The sequence below is a fragment of the Tetrao urogallus genome (assembly GCF_951394365.1).
Source record: "Tetrao urogallus genome assembly, chromosome: 11".
Lineage (NCBI taxonomy): Eukaryota > Metazoa > Chordata > Aves > Galliformes > Phasianidae > Tetrao > Tetrao urogallus.
Window position 1 is genome coordinate 10,009,167 of NC_136824.1, and position 19,024 is coordinate 10,028,190.

General features: G+C 40.1%; 1 protein-coding gene across 1 annotated transcript in view; it reads left to right on the top strand.

Annotated features, from left to right (window-relative positions):
* Positions 1-4,922: 4,922 nt before the first annotated feature.
* The window catches only part of SECISBP2L (SECIS binding protein 2 like), a gene marked incomplete at its 5' end in the record, with an annotated part of 20,019 nt that continues 5,917 nt past the window's right edge, over positions 4,923-19,024 (top strand). Inside the window, 10 exons of the mRNA XM_079541115.1 lie at positions 4,923-4,940; positions 13,006-13,184; positions 14,498-14,822; positions 15,388-15,523; positions 15,941-16,170; positions 16,266-16,290; positions 17,010-17,143; positions 17,381-17,512; positions 17,876-17,959; positions 18,919-19,017. Coding sequence (XP_079397241.1) covers positions 4,923-4,940; positions 13,006-13,184; positions 14,498-14,822; positions 15,388-15,523; positions 15,941-16,170; positions 16,266-16,290; positions 17,010-17,143; positions 17,381-17,512; positions 17,876-17,959; positions 18,919-19,017 — 1,362 coding nt within the window. The remainder of the gene's footprint in view (positions 4,941-13,005; positions 13,185-14,497; positions 14,823-15,387; positions 15,524-15,940; positions 16,171-16,265; positions 16,291-17,009; positions 17,144-17,380; positions 17,513-17,875; positions 17,960-18,918; positions 19,018-19,024) is intronic.

Below are 19,024 nucleotides of genomic sequence, written 5' to 3' on the forward strand. Positions count from 1 at the left end.
TATCATTAATTGTCACAATTTTGGATGGTTTTATATACATCTTGCTGTTGGTACAATATAAACCGGTGCCTTAGCTAATGCCAATAACTATCTATTTGCAAAAGAAAATGCTGATGTTCTTTTATAAAAGATTACAATAGAGCTTAAGCTGTGCGTATAAACCCCTCATTTGAGTTGCTGGCAACTTATGCATTAAAACTGAGCGTCATGCAAATGAAATCCTAGAGGATCTGGGTGCTGTATCTGCATGCATGTTAGATTATTTTTATTAATATTTAGCAAACATACTTTGGAGGAATTCATTCAATTCTTATCTTAAGGTTCTCTTCTGAGTTGGATCTGAAACTGTGATGTGGTGAGGATTTTAATTTCTTTTCACATTGAGTAGGCTTAGAAGCTTATTGAACAACAACAAAAAAGAAAAGAAAGAAAGAAAAAAAAGACAAGGCAGCTGAAATGCACCTGGCAGAATAATATAACAAAGGTATTTGGATTGAAGTCTGTTAGTACTGTCATTCTTGTAATTACCCAGAAACAGTCAGCTGTAAATTTTATTTGAAAATTGTATTTTCACATTTTTTTTGGCTTGGAGGAGAAGCTGAACTAATTTGTTTGAGCAGGAATGGTGTTTGCATTAACAGTAAAATGATACCATTCTGGACAGTACCACAGGCTTTTGTAGACATACAGCAATTACCTGAGCTAAATTTCCTTAGATATGTGTCAGTACTGACTTAGAAAAGTTCAGCTGTTACTCCATTTTCAAATTGCTAAACATACCATTTCAGGGCCAGAATGTACCTAAATTAGAGAACTGGATTTTAAAAAATACTACGTTATGGCTAAATAGCTGTGTTAATAAAGATCTTTACAAAAAGAATTATTGCCTCCTTAAATACTTCTAAATCAGTGCGAAGGTAGATTGCAAACTACAACTGCAGTATAATAATTGCATATTTAGCACTAAAGTTTAGATGTAATAACTATAAGCCGTATGGCAAGAGTGAAGACTAATTCCCTTTCTGGCTGTGCTACAAAGAATTGCAAGGCAGGATCTATCCTGGTTGGCTCCGATGCCACCTTGCAGCTTGGTAGGAGTGCTGCGCTCACTCTGACTGCTGCCAGGAAGCAATTGCATGTTGCTATCAGAGTCGTCATTCTCAGACTGCAGACGAGCTCCCAGCTCACCTTCCCACTTTGGTTTCAAAGCATTCCCTGCTCTGTTTGCCTTTGGCTGCCTGTGCAGGATGTGACATGTTTTATCTCCCCATGTGAGATGCAAATGTTTTGTTTGCCAAGTTATTTGTTTGTTTTTGTTTGTTTTTTGTGTGTTAGTCTTTCTCAGTAATTTTTCTGAACACTGTAGTTCCAGTCCAGTAGAGCTAGTAGAGCTGTATCATTTTGGAGTCAGCTTCATTCCTACTGCCTCTCCCCTTCTTCTTCCAGTGGCATCCTCCAAACCCAATGTTGGTTGCACTTGGTGTTGCTGTCATGCTGCTGCAGAGCTCAGGCTGAGCCTGCTGAGACCACGGAGGTGGAAGGGTGTTATTGAGCAACCTTTATTTCGTACTTTACCGTGCAATTAAGTTTGCACATAGATTCAGCTTTCAGTATAAGAAGTTGCCTTGATTTCACTGAGATTTGCTTAATTGCATCCTAAAACATTCTGTAGGACTTTCTATCCACTGGATGTAAATAAACCCTATGTAAGTGGGGAGCATGAGTGACCAAATGCATGCTGTTAGACTTGCTTACAGTTCTGTGATCTTGATTCAGACACAGTCATTATCATGTGCCTTTCCATACTGCTAAGGTATTCTGGATTAGACTTCCTTGTTGAATTATTTTTCTGTCTACTGAGATTGTCTTCGTTTTGGTTGGTGTTCACCATATTCAGGAAGGATAACTTCATCCTGCAGATGTAGCAATAAACCTAATAATTTATTACCAAAATGCAGTGAGCACCCACTCGATTAAAGCATTTTTGCTTCCCAACTATTTCTTCCACGTTGCAATAAAAATAGCAATAATTGCTTAGAAATTGACACATTTGAGAACTAGACCCATAGAACTGAATATTCAAAAGCAGCTACTGCAGTTACTGGTGTGTTAAGCTGTTATTTTATTTGGCTGCTAGGTTGGTTAAGGGTTTTTTTGTTGTCTTTTTGTTTTGTTTTGTTTTTATTTGCTTCTTTACAGACTGTAACACTGTTGAGTACACTTACACAACGCTTGATCAAGATGATGATGGTGTAACCAGATAGCAGCCTGGTGTAGTTGTAATAGCTGTGGACAGAGGATCAAACATAACTGGTTCTAAGCGCTTTCACATGTTTTTCTTTTGGGTGATAATACAGAGTTAATTTTTATGGGAGACTTGAGTTCAAGTGGCCACTTAGGTCAGCCAGCATAACCTTCTGTTCTATGTATGTTGTATAGATTTTGTAGATTTGATGTCTATTTAATCACTGCCCAATTTAGATCTTAGAACTTCTTGTTACTGTTGTTCAAGTATGCATAACAGCCTTTTCAAGTGTGACCTTTCTGTTGGTATGTGTCTTGGGAACAAAAGAAGGATTTTATAAAGAACAGCCTTGCCATAAAGAGTCATTATTTTTAAAAAATACAGCAAGTATCTTAAACAAATGTCATAATATATATTCCATGGTCAGCACCAATTTGGACAAATCAAGCTGCATTCCACGCCAAAATGCTGGTGTACCAATACAAGAAGACAATTGTTATACTAGTTCCAGTGGGATTTTTTCACTGTTTTCTTTCCAGGCCGGCTCACAGTTCTCCCACATTACTCAGGAGATGAAAAGTGACTAGGTTTTAAGTAAGTCAATACAATTTTGCAAAAATAAGCGAAACGCATTCTTTTATTGGGAATAAAATACACTTCAGTCATTGTTTGATTTATGGAGATTAAGGATTAGGTGGCTTATTTGATGTTTCATAATTATTTATTTATCCTGTAGATTTACATCTCATATGTAAGTTCATGAGTGACTGATGAAATGATGTTCAATTGCATCAGCTGAAAGTTCTTGATAAAACCAGCTTAATCCCTAGTTTTACTTTCCAGACCTTGTGTTGAAATAAATGCCATTGTGCAAAAGCCCCTGGGAGCATAACATTGTGACTCAAATGGCTTCCTAAGGTTAGGAACAAGTGTTCATTCTGCTGAAGCCCATTGCATGCTACCAGTTCCTGTTGGTCAGCTGTGTACAGCTGGTGTCTGTGGATGAAGACTTCTATTAATCTCATCAAGGAAAGTGCTGAGACATGGAATTGCAAACCCACTGTACGAGTGCTGCAGCTTCTATAGCAGTTTTAGGTCAGGAGCAGCCATCTTGTTCTCTTCATCTGTGGTAAAACACTGGGTTAACTGAAGTGGACAGAAATTCTGTGGTTACATTTCATTGAGACTACAATTTTGCATTTCCACAGTGATCCACAGGAATTATTATTTTGTTGGCTGCAATCCCATGAAGACTTAATTCACAGAACCGAAGTAATGTTACAGGCATCCAGGCGAAAGTAACACACAGCAATCCTGCTGTTATGAAATAGCACATAAGGCACTGCCAGTCTCTGTGCAAGTTCTATATTCATGTAATCAGTTTGCAAGGTGAGATATTACCTTGCAATGTAACAGCCATCTTCAAAATTCCATGTCAGAAAGTTCTAATGGAGCACCACTATATATAAAGAGATTACATGGACTAATCCAACAAATAAACTTCTATGAAGTCTAACAAATTGTTACACTGCATACTGAGCAGAAATTGGGAAAGGCTGTAGAAGCTCTACCAAGATCGTTCTGTAGAGACAGCGGTGGTTTCAGTTTTAATTCTGTCAAACTAAGACACAGGCTTTCTTGCTTATCCTCTTGGCCATACTGCTTATTTCTCACCAGAACCCAGCTCAGTCAGAAGCCTGTTTCTTGCATCAGTATACTTTGTAAATGTACTTTAACTGGAAGCACTCAGACTACCCTTTGTGTTTTCTCTTTTACATAGGCACTGAGTCTATTACTCAATTCCCTTCTGGATTCAATAAAAACACCAGAAACAAAGCAGTAAAGGAACAAACAATGCTTGGCCCTCACTAAACCCCAGGCAGCAGCACAGTGGTGAGGCTGAGCCCACGAGTGTGATTGCACTGTGCAATCCCTCAGGTGCTCTGTGAGGCTGAACTTGCTTCCCATCCTCTGTGGGTCAGTAGGCAGGTGAACACAGTCCCATGGTTCAGGACTACTCAGGTAGAAATCAAGGCAGCAAAATAAATGTCACACAAGCCCAAAGATGGGCATCCTCCAATTTCCCTGTGCAAAGGTAGTGATGTGGCAGCTGCACAGCCCACTCCAGCAGCTGCCTGTGCCAGGCTAGGCCGGGACCGGGTGCCAATCTCGCCTGGAGCGCCTGGCTCCGACCAGGAGCCCTGCCGACATCTGGGAGCGTCGGGTCGGCTGATGTCAGGTCGGGCTGAGGTGAGCCCAACTCCGGTGTGCCTGTTTCACAGCCCATCCCCGTGCCACATTGTTAACGTTTTTCCCTCTAAATTGATGGTAGGGTTTTGTATTTATTTATTTTTTTTTTCCTTCATCGCTCCAGATAATTTCAAGGACAGCTCTGCCGAGCAGGCGTTCGGCGCGGCTTGGGCCCGCCCGGCTTCCGTCCCAGATGATCCTCCCCGCCTCCCTCGCCCCGCCGCCGTCCCCCGTCCCCCCTCCCCTCCCCGCCCCCGGCCGTGGCGTAGCCGGGCTCGGTTTCCGTGATAGCTGCGCGCGGTGCCAGCGCCGCCCTGGGCGTGTGCGGGAACGCGGCGATCCCGGTGCGGGGAGCGAGCGCAATGGAGGAGGCAGCTGGGAGCCTCCGCCGCCCTTATTAGAGCCGCCGCCCAGCCCAGCTGGAGCCATGGACAAAGCCGACAAGGTGCGGGGGGCGGGCTCGGCGCTGGGGGGCCGTAAACAACCGCGGTGGAAGATGTGGTGGCTGCGACGCCCCGGCGCCGCGCTGAGGGGGGCAGCGACGGGCGGGAGGGAGCGGCGACTGCCTGCTGTCGGGCCCGGCCGGTGCTGTCCCGGACTGCCGTGCGCGGGGACGGGGCGCGGCCCGCGGCCTGCGGAGACTGGCAGCGGCTGACGGGGGTGCGGGTCGAGAGGGGACGGCGGTCCCCCCTGGCGGAGCCCCCCGTCCGGCCTGCGGCTGGGAGCGGCTGTGGCGCGGCCCTTTGCCCTGCCGGCCCGGGGCTGGGCGCCGGCCTGCGGGAGGCGTGGGGCTGTGCCCTCCTCAGCCTCTGGATCTCGGGCTGGCTCTGCCCGCGTTAAGTCTAGCGCTGTGGGATTCGCCCCTTGGTGTTCGTGAGGGGCCGTGCCCTCTATTTTGGGCCTCTCCCTCAGGTTCCTATAGATAGACTCAGTTTCAAGCTTGTGGAATAATTGCGGTTGTGAGGGGTGGTTCGAGGCTGTGTGCTCACCAGAAGGGACTTGTGGAACTTTGCGGTGTGTGCGACCTGGCACTTGTTGGTGTGATGGAAATAGCTGAAGTTTTTAGTGCTGGGGGTTGCTGACAGCGAGAGATTTGGGCATATAGGGCACTAATTCTGGAAATCACCTTTTTCTCTTTTCTGTAATAGTGAACTTGCTCTTCTCCAAGTAATTGCTCTGTGTTACTCTTAACTATATAAAAGGCTGTGCTGGAACACAGGTGTCTGTGTGGTTGTTTACGTGCACACAGTGAGAGTTTCCATGGTCAGGAAGCAGATCTGAATGATCCCTCTGAAGTGAGTGCTGCCCTCCATTGTGGCCTCGTTGTAATTCTCAGCTCCAGGTTCAGCTGAATGTTTTGGAAATTCTTATTTTGAATTCACATGTTCCTTTTTTGTTACTTTGTGCCTTGCTAGAAATCCAGGGATTTCTAGTAGTAGAGTGAATTAAGTAAATAACATGAGCTTAAAATAGAGCACTCTACAGATACAATACTTTATATTTTGTTCTTGCTTCTAAAGTATGGTATGGCTCTCAGTGTGTTGTCTTAATGATCTAAAATGTAGAAAACAATACATTACTTAGTTCATCTGTTGTACTTTTTTCCTTTACTTAGTTCATCTGTTGTACTTTTTTCCTTTCTGGTTCCACTGTAACTAGGACTGTGGCAGAGTTGTGAAATATTTATTCCCTGTTGCTCTAACTCTTTCTTGCCCCATTACTGTAAGGTTTATACTCGTGTCACAATCAAACCGTTCTTTTTATTTGATGGAAATAGTTATTCTCATTTTTCATGAGCTATTACAGTGTAAGGTGCTGGATCTGATGGTGTAGTTATCTTAACTGCAGTACCTCAATTTGAGCTCTCTGAAGCAGGAGCCATCATCTTGTTCATTCTGCTTGCAGCACATCTAGCTCTGTTCCTTGTCCACTACTAAGGCTTCTAGACAGGCAAATTAATAGCTGTTAAGTTTCTAAAATGGCTCAACTGCCTTGTTGCTTTTTTCTCCTAATAATGCAGTAGCAAGTTAAGAGATTTCTAAATGCTTTGAGTTTTTATCTTTAGTGCAGTGAGATAGATTGTAATCTCCATAATCAGTGTAACTGGTGGGTGAGGTTGCATCAGTTTGGGGGGCTGTTCTATGATGTCTTCCATTTGGTGTACTTTCAGCATCTGTATTGTGTGACATCTGGTAAATGAATATCACAGCATAATAACAGTTTTTCTAATTCTCTTCTTCTCTTTCCCCCAGATTACTCACTCAACCACAGTAAAGTAACTGTTCCTGATGATAGGAATAATTACTGTGGAATTAGAACATGGGTAGGTAGGAATACCATGCTATGGTAGAAATTAGTACTTCAAGAGTAAGGGAGGATTGCAGGCGCCTTTGGTGGGGAAAGTATTTGAACAGTTTTGGGTGCTGGATGAGTAAATCCGGATGAGACATCATGCACCAAAAACATGAGGGCACCTGTATGAGTAAATAGCATCACTGAGCTCTGCTCTTGACATTTGTTACCTTCACTCTGGTGTGGCTTTGCTTGCTGTGATGTGCCTAGTGATCTTTTGGCAGCTAATAGAGAAGAAAACATTAAAAAAAAAAAAAAAAACCCTCAAAAAAAATTTATAGTAGTATTTATTGTGATCTGAAGCTTGTTCTGTTTAGAAGTGGATGAGAAGTGATTAAGTGTAGGCTTTCTCTGTGTGAGAGAAAATGCAGTATGTGACCTTCAGCAGTCTTTCTATTGAGCTGGTCATGGTAGAGAATCCACTTCTCCTCTGCAGGGTACTGCTGTGCCTCGTTTGTAAGAGCTAGGCACTTGTCTAGCCCTGTGATTAAGGCGTTTAGTTCTTTAATGCGGTTGAGAAATTAGATGAAGTTGCAAAATCAAGTACCTGTGTTTTGTATTGCTGTTGCTTAAATACTGCCCGGTGTGCTTGCCTCTGCTATTCTCGACCGTTCAACAGTTGGCCTGATAAAGTGCTTGCTGTGGTAGTTGATCTAGATCTGTGTATTCTTTATCCTATTTTATTTCCTTCTGATTCTTATTCATGGCAGACTTTTCAAGTGTCAGCAGACTGAAAAAGATGTTTTCCCAGGTCCTAGGTTTTGCATGTTTCTTTCTCTTGAACCTTGAAAGTACAGAAGAATTTGGATTTTACTAAGGCTTTTGTTTTATTACAGAATGTGTTTTGCAATGCATTTAAAATATTAATGCTATGATACATGAAGGTCTTCTGAGCATTCTGATCACGAATGTTTCTTGCTGACTGTTTTGTGGTGGTGAGGAAGCAGGCAGGTGAGTGGTTTGCTCTGACACCTCCAGTGTGCAGACTGCAAGGCACTCATACTCCCACTTCACGTTGATAGTGTGAATTCAGAAGCTGATGTGCACTGTCAAGTGCTGTAAGTATGATAAGAGAAGAGGATCCTGTTTATAGCTTTTTATCTTTTGGACAAGCTTTGTGACTACAAATACTGCATTTGAGTTTTTTCCACTTTTTTTTCCCCCCTAGAATATTCTGTTATTGAATGATACAAAAGCTAACTTGTGCTGTTGTGCCATTAAAATATCAGTTCTTAATAGTTTGTTGTTTCTGAATATAGGGTATTTTCTTTTGTGAAAGGAAAGAGAATTGTAGATGGGAGCTAAGAGAAAAGGGAAAGACCAACTCGATGGTGTATTTGCTTAAAGTGTTGGATCAAAATTACTGTGTTTAAATAAGGCTGGATGGAATGGTGCGTGCTGTTAAACGGCGCTGCTGGTGTTTCCAGTCAGACTGCATATTTACCATTCCTGAATCATCTGCCACTTAGAAGCAGCTAATTATAGAAACAATGACTTCCATATTGGTAAAGTTTATCTAAAATAGATGAAATGTCACCTGGTGTGGTACTGTTGGATTTTGAGGTCTGAAATTAAGAAATGGGGTTTTTAGAAGCAGTTATTTGAGCACTGCTTTTTATCTTGTTTGTGATGAGACTTCTAGTTTCCAGACTTTGTGGCAGTGAAACAGCTGATTTCGTTCTAGCCCACTGAAATGCAGCATCTGTGTCTATTTTCTCACCCTGTAAATGGTAAGATAGATACCCAAGTGTTCTGCAGTAAGAGAGCAAGCTGACAGCGCTTCCATTTAATGTGGAGTGCTGAATGGCATTAAATACAATGAACAAAAACTTTTCTAAGATTAAACATACAGTGCTATAACTATAGAACAAAGTTTACCAGTCTGTTCCTGCTTGTGTCATCCTCTGTCTTTGCAGCTGTTGATGACTACAGTAGCTTTTATATAGGAAACAAAGGATCTCTTCAGTATATATGCTGTCTTGAAAGAGTTGTAATTGTTGGACCGAAATATGTAATGAGACAGTGCAGAGCATCTTGCAAATTAAAGCTAGGGATATCTACAAAAGAGACTTCTGTGTGAGTCCTGGTTTCTTTTGAAGGAATGTGTTTCTGTTCATAGGCAAGTGGCTGAAAATCTGAGGATTCTAAATATGAATTTAAGTCATGCTGAAACAAGTTGTTATCAAAGGTCAGTTTCGATAAAGCTTTGTTCAATTTCATGATGTAGAAGGTTGAATAAACATGACAAAGTTGCATGCCAGTGTAAAATTAGGTCTTGCAATGTTTGCCTTTGGATTGCCTGATGAAAACATACTTTTTTTGATATTAACTATGTAGGGCCCAGCTCCGTGTTTGCTGTTGTCAGTGGCAAAGTGCTGATTTCTATTGGCTGCAGGGTAAATGGCCAGGAAGCAATCATAGCATTAAATAGCATCACAAGTGTTCTGTTGTAAAGATTACCAAGAGCTTGTTAGCGTTCAGCGTCTTTCTTGTCAGTACCTTTTGTTGCTCTTGACTGCAGGTCAGCTCTGTGATCAGTCCTGCAGGTTTCTGTTCATGTGCACTTGCTGCTCTGTGCAGTGTGACTGCCACCTTTGAGGAACTGCTGTACTACACATCTTCGTGCTCTTTGGCTCATCCGCTTAGGGTTTACCTCTGAAACAACATGCCACTTTAGAAAGGGGTCTGGTCTTTTATTCTATGCTTGCAGGATTTTTGAAGCACCTTATTAAGGCTGAGATTGCTATTTTGCTAATATACATAGTCTGCAGCATAAATGCAAAATTAAAAAAACAGTTGCTTCAGCAAGATGAAGGAAGCATCTTAAAAATGTTGATGTAATTAACAAGTCTGCACGTACAGATTGTGCCAGAAAAGGGCTAATAGTATAATGCATGTAAGAGACTTCTGGACTGTTTGGATTACTGTAACACACTGTGGAAGTTCTGTAGACAAAAAAGGGTTTTAACTTTCAAATGCACCCTTACCTGTTTGTGGCTACAGGATATTCTTTATCTTGGTACTATAATCAAGATCAATACTTTATAAGCTGTACAGAAAATATAGTAACGAATTGCTCTATCATAGCAATAGTTAATCATTACCTGTTTGAGAGAGAGGGCAACAGGGAAGGAAACACTGAAGTTATCCTTCTAGTCCTTCTATCTCAGTGTTTCATGGAAGGAGCAAAGTAACTTTGTTTTGCTAGATTTGTTTACTTATGAAATACCCAAGTCTTTCCCCCCGTCGCTCTTGAGGAAATTTGAAAAGAGAGAATTCTATATTTACTGGAAAGATATAAAGAAATAAATACATCTTATCAGAAGTATGATGGTAAGATTTGTTATCGCAAAGATCACTTTACTAAGAGAGCTGTACGAGGGAATCGTTATTAAATACCAGCCATTTTTCTCGTATTTCCACATCAGTCTGCCAAAACAATGTAGGGAAAGAGCAGACTGGGAAGCTCCTTAAAATAGAGAATCTTGTACCACCTGCATCACAAATATCAGATGTTTTGACTGTTCTCCTAGTCAGTTCTGTAGTGGTTTATAGTTGGTGTTCTGGCCAAAGTTCAGTCAGCATGTAGCTGGGAGGCACCGACCAGCGGGTTAGGTGTAGTTGTCTGAGAGCTTTCAGTGCCTTGTAAGAGTTCTGTATTTCTGCAGAGCTCATCCTGCTTATGCTCTTGAATCTTGTATGGGTGAGACAGCCTTAGCGTGTTGCTTTAACACTTCTGCAGCCTGGTTTTGTAGGTCAGCCCACAACCGAATTCTATTGCAAACAGTTCTGCAGGGCAATCTTTACATGTCACAGAAAAAATCTCCTCATTTTCAGAGTGTTGGTATTTCAGTCACTTACCACATGATCACTGTTTGAAAACAGTTGATTTTTCTGTGTGTGTGTATATGTGTGTGTGTGTGTGTGTGTGTGTGTGTGTGTGTAAAATAGTCCTGTGATGCCGTGTTGAAGCAGATGACTTGGAATTTCACAGGTGGGTATGTGAGTCACTGGTGAGCTCAGTGATAAGCCCAAGGCCTGAGAGGGAACCCTGGGTAGAGCAGGGCACTTCTGTGCCTGGGAGTTGCCTCGTGGCTCTGCAGATAAGTGAATTGGTGTATACAGGAACTAGCTAATGGTGAAATTTGGATTAAAACTACATAAAATCTCATGGAAGAACTATAAATGAGCAATTTGACAATGGAAGGATAAAATAAACAGGCAGATGCAGAAATGGAACCAAACTTTTTCGACGGGCATCAAATGCATATTAAAAAGCAAGTCATTAAGTGGCTCTTACAGACTGCGGTCACGTAGCATTGGGTGTCAAATGGAGTTTAACAGAATTCAATGAGCAGAATTCTTCTGAAATGAGCAGGGAATTCAGACATTGCATGTTGCAATTAAGTTTTACATGTACACATATAGAAAATATTTCAATATAATAAAAATGGTGCACCAAGTACTGGCAGTTATGATGACTTACGAGTAAGTTTAATACTTAAGTGAAGCCCTAGAGCATTTACTGTGCAAACTTCTTCCCACTTCTCTTTGTGACAACCAAGTAATTAAGTGACTGCTGGTTTTCTGCTCATTTGTTTGGTAAATTACAGTGCAACACAGGTTCTTAGTCATTTTGTTAGTTATGATTTTCTATCTTTTACTGATTAATTAAACTTTCTTCTATTTAAGTGTCTTGACTTCGCTGTTGCTCAAACAAATGTTTAAGCTGGGAGTCTTTCCTGTTCAGTCTGATGTGTTAAAAGAGCCTGTTCATCAAGAAAAAGAATAGCTTCCTCACTGACAGTGGAAAACTGCAGTTTAAAAATGCTTTTGGACTTTCCCCTTCCAGCTTCTCCCTACTTCCTCACCCCATGCTGATAAAGGAAGCACATGATTTGCACGTGTGTTTTATTTCAAAAGTAAATTGTAAAAGAAGCTATTGCGTTGAGATTCTGGGCGGTAACAGAAAATGTTTTCAGATGGATTGTGGGATTGACAAAGCGAAGGTGTGAACTCAGGATCGCAAGGTAGTTGTGACTACTTGTCATGGTGTTTTCAGAAGTGTTGTCTACCTGATTTTGAGGGCGTTGAACAAATAGTGACAAGGATATAAGATTGTCCACTGCACATCAAACCTTCAGGGTTCACCTCTTTTAAAACAAGAGCATGTCCTCCTACAGACTGTGTGTGGCTTTTGGAATAGTTTCCTGGACAAAAGAAAGAAACAGCTGTGGAGTCTTTGCCTGCTTTGGAACGAAAGGACTTGGTAACTAGTGTGAGACAAGGGAATTGAAGCTGAAAAGTTTGGAAAGTTAGATCAGTTCTGGCTAAATGTAATTTCTGTTAGTAGGTGGAATTTCGGGTTATAGTGGATCTGCATCTCAGAGTAGGGCTTCTTTAGCTGACTGAATGGAGCATTTGTCATTGTTGAAAGGTAGGACCCAGCTAATCTATTACCAGACCAAAGCCATGGGTAAAAAAGCTATACAAGCTGCTAAGGATGCCTTTGGGGCTGGGGGTGGTCTTTTCCTTTGAGAGCACAGTTTAAAACTTATTTCTAAGCAGTCTTTAATTCTCTTATCATGACAAAATGTGATCATATTTCTAACACTTTAAAATATGTTAAAATTGTGCAGATGGTGTATCACAGAAGAAAACCCCACACACGTTCCATTTATTTTAGCAGTAAACCTATGGTGGCTAAAAAATCTGTTCTATAATTGCCTGGGAACATGGTCAGTTTGGTAGTGCACACCAGGCATTACTACATCTTCCATATGTTGAATTCAATTATGCTAGCCTACACAACTGTGCTCCACCTACAGTGCAAGTCTCTTTCTTTCTGTGTTCAGACTAGCATTTCCTCTGCAAGATCAGAACTTCAGTTCCTTTTAAATTAATTGGTGTTTGTACAGCACTTTGTAAAGGTTAATATAAATGCTAGATGTTGATTTGTGTTACAGCCTATGACTGGAAGGATCCAACAACCACTTACCAACTGTTCTCCACCTCTTTCAGTTGACTGCAGAAGGCTTGTAGCCTTGTCGCCCTTTTGCCTGCTGTTTGTGATGATTGCCGCACAACTTTATGAATCTCTTAAGTTTTCCTAAATGATTTAATTCTGTATTTAATTACAATGCTTTCTCTTTCTTCAGAATGTCAAGCTGTCAGCTGAAGTAGAACCATTTATTCCTCAAAAGAAGGGTCCAGAAACACTAATGATCCCGATGGCGCTTCCTAGTGACAGCGGAGGAGTTAATGGCGTGGAAGCAACTCCTATCCCCAGCTACCTGATCACTTGCTATCCATTTGTACAGGAAAATCAATCCAATAGGTAATACATGTGGTTGTGGTTTTAATGGAAGAAAAATTCTGAATGAGTTTGAAATTTTAACAACTGCTTGTATACTCATTGTTTGCTGCACTTGATCTCCCCTCTGCTCATTAGTAAGGGTGAAATGTTTTTTGCTTGTTTGCTTCCTTTTTGCTTTCCTCAGTTGGTGTTCTTTGCTCTTTTCACTTGCTGCAGGGTTTTGATACAAATCTTCTGTCTGCTGCCTTCCCAGGCAGTCAGGAGATTCATGTTTGAATCTCTGCTTCTGAAGCAAGGCTCTAGGTGTGCAACGCGTATCCTGCTATGAGGGAACACCTGACACTGTTGCACTCAGTGAGCTGTATCCAGTTTCCTGAATAACTGGTTATAATACATTGAGTTTAGGATCTCATCACTCTAGCCCGAAGGTTTTTGATTAAATACACAATTGTAATGTTCTTTATTTTGTGCTCATTATGTGAATACACATGTATTTGTTAGTTGATGTTGATAAATGTAGTCAATGTTTGCTTAGGATAGCACTCTGTAGTACTGCTGCGTTTGCCTAGGTAAGAACAAAAAGAATCCTTTAACAACTGCCCACAACAAATCTGTAAATCTACCCTGACTCTTTACCTGTCATTTGCTTTCTGTAGTATTTGGGCATTCTCTGTTGATACTCTCCTGGTTTCTTCAGGTGTGAAGAGAGAGACAGTAATTGGGCTTAGAGCTTCCCTGGGAGTGCTCTTGTGGTATGCTGTATCTCAAATAAACGCTGGAAGAAATACACACACTTCATTTTATTAGTAAGCTTCTCAAATAGAAACTGGCTTTTACAGGCGTTTCTTAAGGCCTGCATTTTCATAGGCATTTTGAGCAAGGATGAATTGACTGCTTCCTTTTATTCAGGGTCAAATATTCAGGCCCTGCTAACAGGCATGTCACTGTCATCTTTCTGCTAGCTTACCTGTGGAAGCTTGCTTCTGAAGTTGCTTATTCTCTGAGATGCTGAAAAAATTTAGTTTGTAGTTGGTTCCAAGAATTTCTCAAGAGAAATGCCCACCCCTAATTTCTAAATTTAACATTAGGAATAAATTTGCACGTGACAAGAGAAACAAAACTATTTCTACGTTTTTACTCTTTAGTGTAATCGGAGATTTGAACATCATTTAATTGGAATCTTTAAGATTTAAGTTCAGTTACTAAAAACAAATGGTCTATGTAATGGTTTTGGCTTTTTTTCCTAAGAGTGGTGGTTTTCTGATGTGCAGAATTTTCTTGACAGGGAAAAACTTACTGAACGATCTTTTTTCTCTCCTTTTGAATTTTTACAGACAGTTTCCATTATATAACAATGACATCAGATGGCAGCAACCCAACCCAAATCCTGCAGGACCGTACCTTGCTTATCCTATAATACCTGCCCAACCACCTGTTTCTACAGAATACACGTACTATCAGCTGATGCCAGCACCCTGTGCTCAGGTCATGGGTTTCTATCATCCTTTTCCTCCCCCCTATTCAGCACCATTTCAAACAGCAAATGCTGTGAATACAGTTACTACAGAATGCACTGAGCGTCCCAACCCGTCAGGCCAGGTCTTCCCAATATCCACCCAGCGAAGCAGAAGCAGTAACAGGGGACCAATCATACCAAAAGTAAGCATGGCACAGTCTGGTTGTTTTTTTTTTAATGGCAAAAATAAAACTATAAACAAAAGTACCTGTACAGAAACATGCTTCTCATTTGAGCAAGAGCAGGTATGGAAGTATATCAATGGAAAGGAAGGTGGGTGGAAAAGATGTTAACTGGAGTGTTGTGTAGCTGCACATAGAGATATTTTGGGGCTAAAATACATGTGAGCTTAAAATCTGTAAGTGTAATATGGGGAGTTCCCACTGTCTCTGCTAGTTTGGTCTGAATTATGTCCTGAGAGAACGGAATATATTCATACTTTTTCCTTTTGTTAGGATGTGGAAGTAGCAAAAAAAAAAGTTCATGCAGGAAAATGCTTTGAAAAGGTTAATAAATGCAGTGTATGAGATTGTTACAAGTAATTTATGAATTACTTGTAATTACTTGAATCCTTTAACCCCTTGTCTTCAAATATGTGGCTTCTGGAAGGAGTACTGGAACTTTGTTTAGCTTGATTACAACTATGAAGTCAAATAGTATATGGCTTATATAGGCTTATATGTGTGCTTGGCTAATCTTTTAAAACAGCAGCAGCAGTTACAGATGCACATAAAAAGTAAACGTCCTCCAGTGAAAAATGTAGCCACTCAGAAGGAGACAAGTTCATCAGGTCCTGAGAACAGATCAAAGATTGTTTTGTTGGTTGATGCATCACAGCAAACAGGTAATCCCTTTTTTGTTTGTTTTGGGTGGGAAGGGAGTGCAAAATAACTAGAACTACATTTCGGCTATGGTCTTTCTGAAACTGGTCCATCTTCTTTTAAGAGGTAGCTTCTGAGAGAGATCTTTGCAGATCAAGGCCGCTGGTATTTGCAGAAACCTTTTCAGTCTGTCAGAGTACAGTGTTTGCAATGATGTGGTATTCCTGCAGAGATGTTGCTATTGCCAACAACACCTTTATCTTATTGAGGGAGTTGGATCTAGATGCATATATATATATATATTTTTAGAAATAAAGGTGATGTCATTAATATTAAAAGGAATTTTTTGTCAAGTGCGAGGACTTTTTTTTCCTTTTGTTCTTATCACGTGGACTTTTTGTGTCTTATTAACTAATTACTTTGTTAAATCTGTGTCGCAGACTTTCCTTTAGATATAGCTAACAAGTCACTTTCTGAGAGTGCCTCTACGATGCTTTGGAAGTCAAAAGGCAGACGCAGAAGAGCTTCTCACCCTGCTGCGGAGTCCTCTAGTGAGCAGGGCGCAAGCGAAGCAGACATTGACAGTGATAGTGGCTACTGTAGTCCTAAGCATGGCAATAACCAGGCTGCAGCTGTGACTTCAAGAAATGCAGATTCTTGTGCAATGAATGTATGTAAACATAACTGGGTAACTTAACTATATTTGTATCCTGCAGACCAAAAAGAAGGCTACTAAAACAATTGTTTTTTTTTTTTCCTTTTCAGGTTGTAGAGCCATCAATAAATACAAGTAAGCATTTTTGTAGTGAGCTGTGTATGTTTTATTTTTACTTTGTCTTGTTGGGAATGGTCTGCTTCCAGGACTCTGCTGTAACTCATCAGACACTTTAGAAGATTTGTCTTTGTGATATCCATCATTCTCATCAATACTCCCTTGTTGATTTGTTGAATGGAAGTGTGTAAGTAGCTATTACTAATAGTTTATCAAAATCTCTCTCTTCAAAGGAAGAAAAAAATCCAGGGCTTGCAATGGAAGCATTCACACCAGGCTGTGCTTCTATTGTACTTTATTTTCATACTTCCTTACTCTGGACTTCAGTTTGTGTATGGATGGTAATGGCATTGCTCTTCATTGAGAAGTAAAGAACTCTCTCTATTTGAGAAGCACTCGTACTTTAAGGACATGAACAGATGTGATTAGTAGTTGTGGGTAATGCTAGTGGCAGTTGTTTATGGCTGGACCGAAATTGTTGTGGATGTGCATTCAGTATTTCCTTTATCTGACTGCTTGCTGATAATGCCAGTTTGAATATCTTCAGTTGAATATTGTTGTGTGACTCTTCCATAAAAGTGACTCGGGTAACTTCTGTAAATAGCTACAGAAATGAATGTTGTAAGGAATTTAGAACTACACAAAGAATTGCATTTGTATCAAATTGGAGTTCCTGGCTCTGGTTCCATGCATGTCACTACGATGTACTCTGTGATAGCGATTCATTTTTTTTATAGCTGGCACTTTCCTTTCAGCTGGTGTAAGTTGGACTAACGTAAATTCCCAGGCAATTCAAAAGAAGCCTTGGATTGAAAAAGCACAAACGTTTATTAGAGGTGGAAGACAAGCTGAGCAAAGAAATAGTTCACAGGTAAGTGTGAATTTAAGTATTTTCTTTCTTGTAATATGAAAACAATGAATTTTAGAATAGATTAATGCTATCTGTAGAATGCTTTTTTAATGTTTAAAATAGTCAGCTTGTTAAATATAATTCCTTATAAACTATGCCTTCTTCATTGCTAATTAACAAATATGAATGCCTTACATGCATGCACACATACTGAAAAGCTGAAACTGCGTAATACCAACCCCGTTCATTATTTTGTAGTCTGGTTTCAGATGCAGAGGCCACAGCACATCTTCAGAAAGGAGACAGAATTTGCAGAAACGACATGAAAAGCCTCCAACTACGAGTCAGTCGAGTAGAGCAGAGCAGAGTCCTGAGCCTCTGTATTTTGAGGTAGTGTTGTATGAAAACTGTCAACGCATTAGTGAGATAAATGTAGAACAAGTGATGTTATCAAATGGGAGAAGCTGCAAAACTTTGTTTTGGCCTGCAAATAAAAACTACTGTCCTGTGACTTTTTTCCTTTCTAAATATAGCAGAACTTATTTGAAGAGGTGATAAATAATTTCTTAAAAAATGGTTATACAGATACAGAACTGTTTTAACTTTTTCTGTCATTTTCTGTGTTAGTCTCAAGCACATCTAGTTTACGTGGATCTTCAGCATTAAACTTGCTGTTGTCTTTTCAGGTATTTCAATTGGTACTTTAATGTGACGACTTCTTCTGTGCTCTTATTATTATTTTTTACTATTTAGGATGAAGATGAGTTTCCAGAACTAAATAGTGACAATGGCAACAGCAAAAGTAGTAACATCCAGCAGAAGATTTCACCCAAAGTAGTAAGTGATTCTTCTAAAACAAAGCAAATTATTTTTAAATTAGCAGAAGTTGTTTTGAAATGAAATACTGTAATAGTAATAGAGATCTATTTTAAAAAGATACAAACTTATGCAATGTCTAAATTGTGATCTTCTGAGCATATTTGCATTGCTGGCTTTAGGTGTGTAAAAAATGTGAATTAAATGGAGTGTAGAACCCATCGTAAAAAGACTGCTGGCTTCTTATCTGTTGATGAGATTGTTAATGAGAGAGACTGTATGATATGTTTGAACACTTCTCCATTTCATTGATTGTTTCTTATGAGTTTTTTTGCTTTTGTGAAATTGTGTGCTAAATCTTGAGTGAATAGTACATGCCAAAGGATTCCTGAGATAGATTTTGAGGGTTATATGGGTTTATTTGTATTAATGCCTGGATTACATCCTAGCTATTCTTTGACTTGAGGGACTTGCATTGATGTGGAATTGTTAAATCTGCAAATACATAGTGTTTCAGTTTCCTGAAGTAATTAGTTTGAATTGGTTATTCTGAAAGGAAAATAAGCTAAACATCTACATTGAGACTGTAGAAATAAGTGTTGCGGATGTGCTTTTCATGTGATCTACTTAAACGTTTTGTTTCACACCTCTGTGTAAACTACTTAACCTATTTGGCTGCTGTCCATGAAAAGCAAGTCCTCATGAAATGTTTTGAGTGGAGAAAAAAATCGCCCTCATTTAGCAATCAGACTGCAAAGTACCCAGAAGATAATTGGAAAAATTATAGTATTTTTCCTATCAAAAATAATTACCTAAGATTTATTTTCTTACCTTACTTGGGTCATCTAGATGTATTTAATTATTGAATCTTACTGGTGATAAAAATAATTACTCATTTGGCTTCTAGCGTGTTAATGCTTTCTGTGGTCTTGAAGAGAAAGGTCTTTAATTGTGTTGTATGCACTGTTTTAACGTTCCAGTTAGATGACTTACCAGAGAATTCTCCCATCAATATAGTCCAGACTCCAATTCCCATTACAACTTCTGTACCAAAGCGTGCCAAAAGTCAGAAGAAGAAGGCCTTGG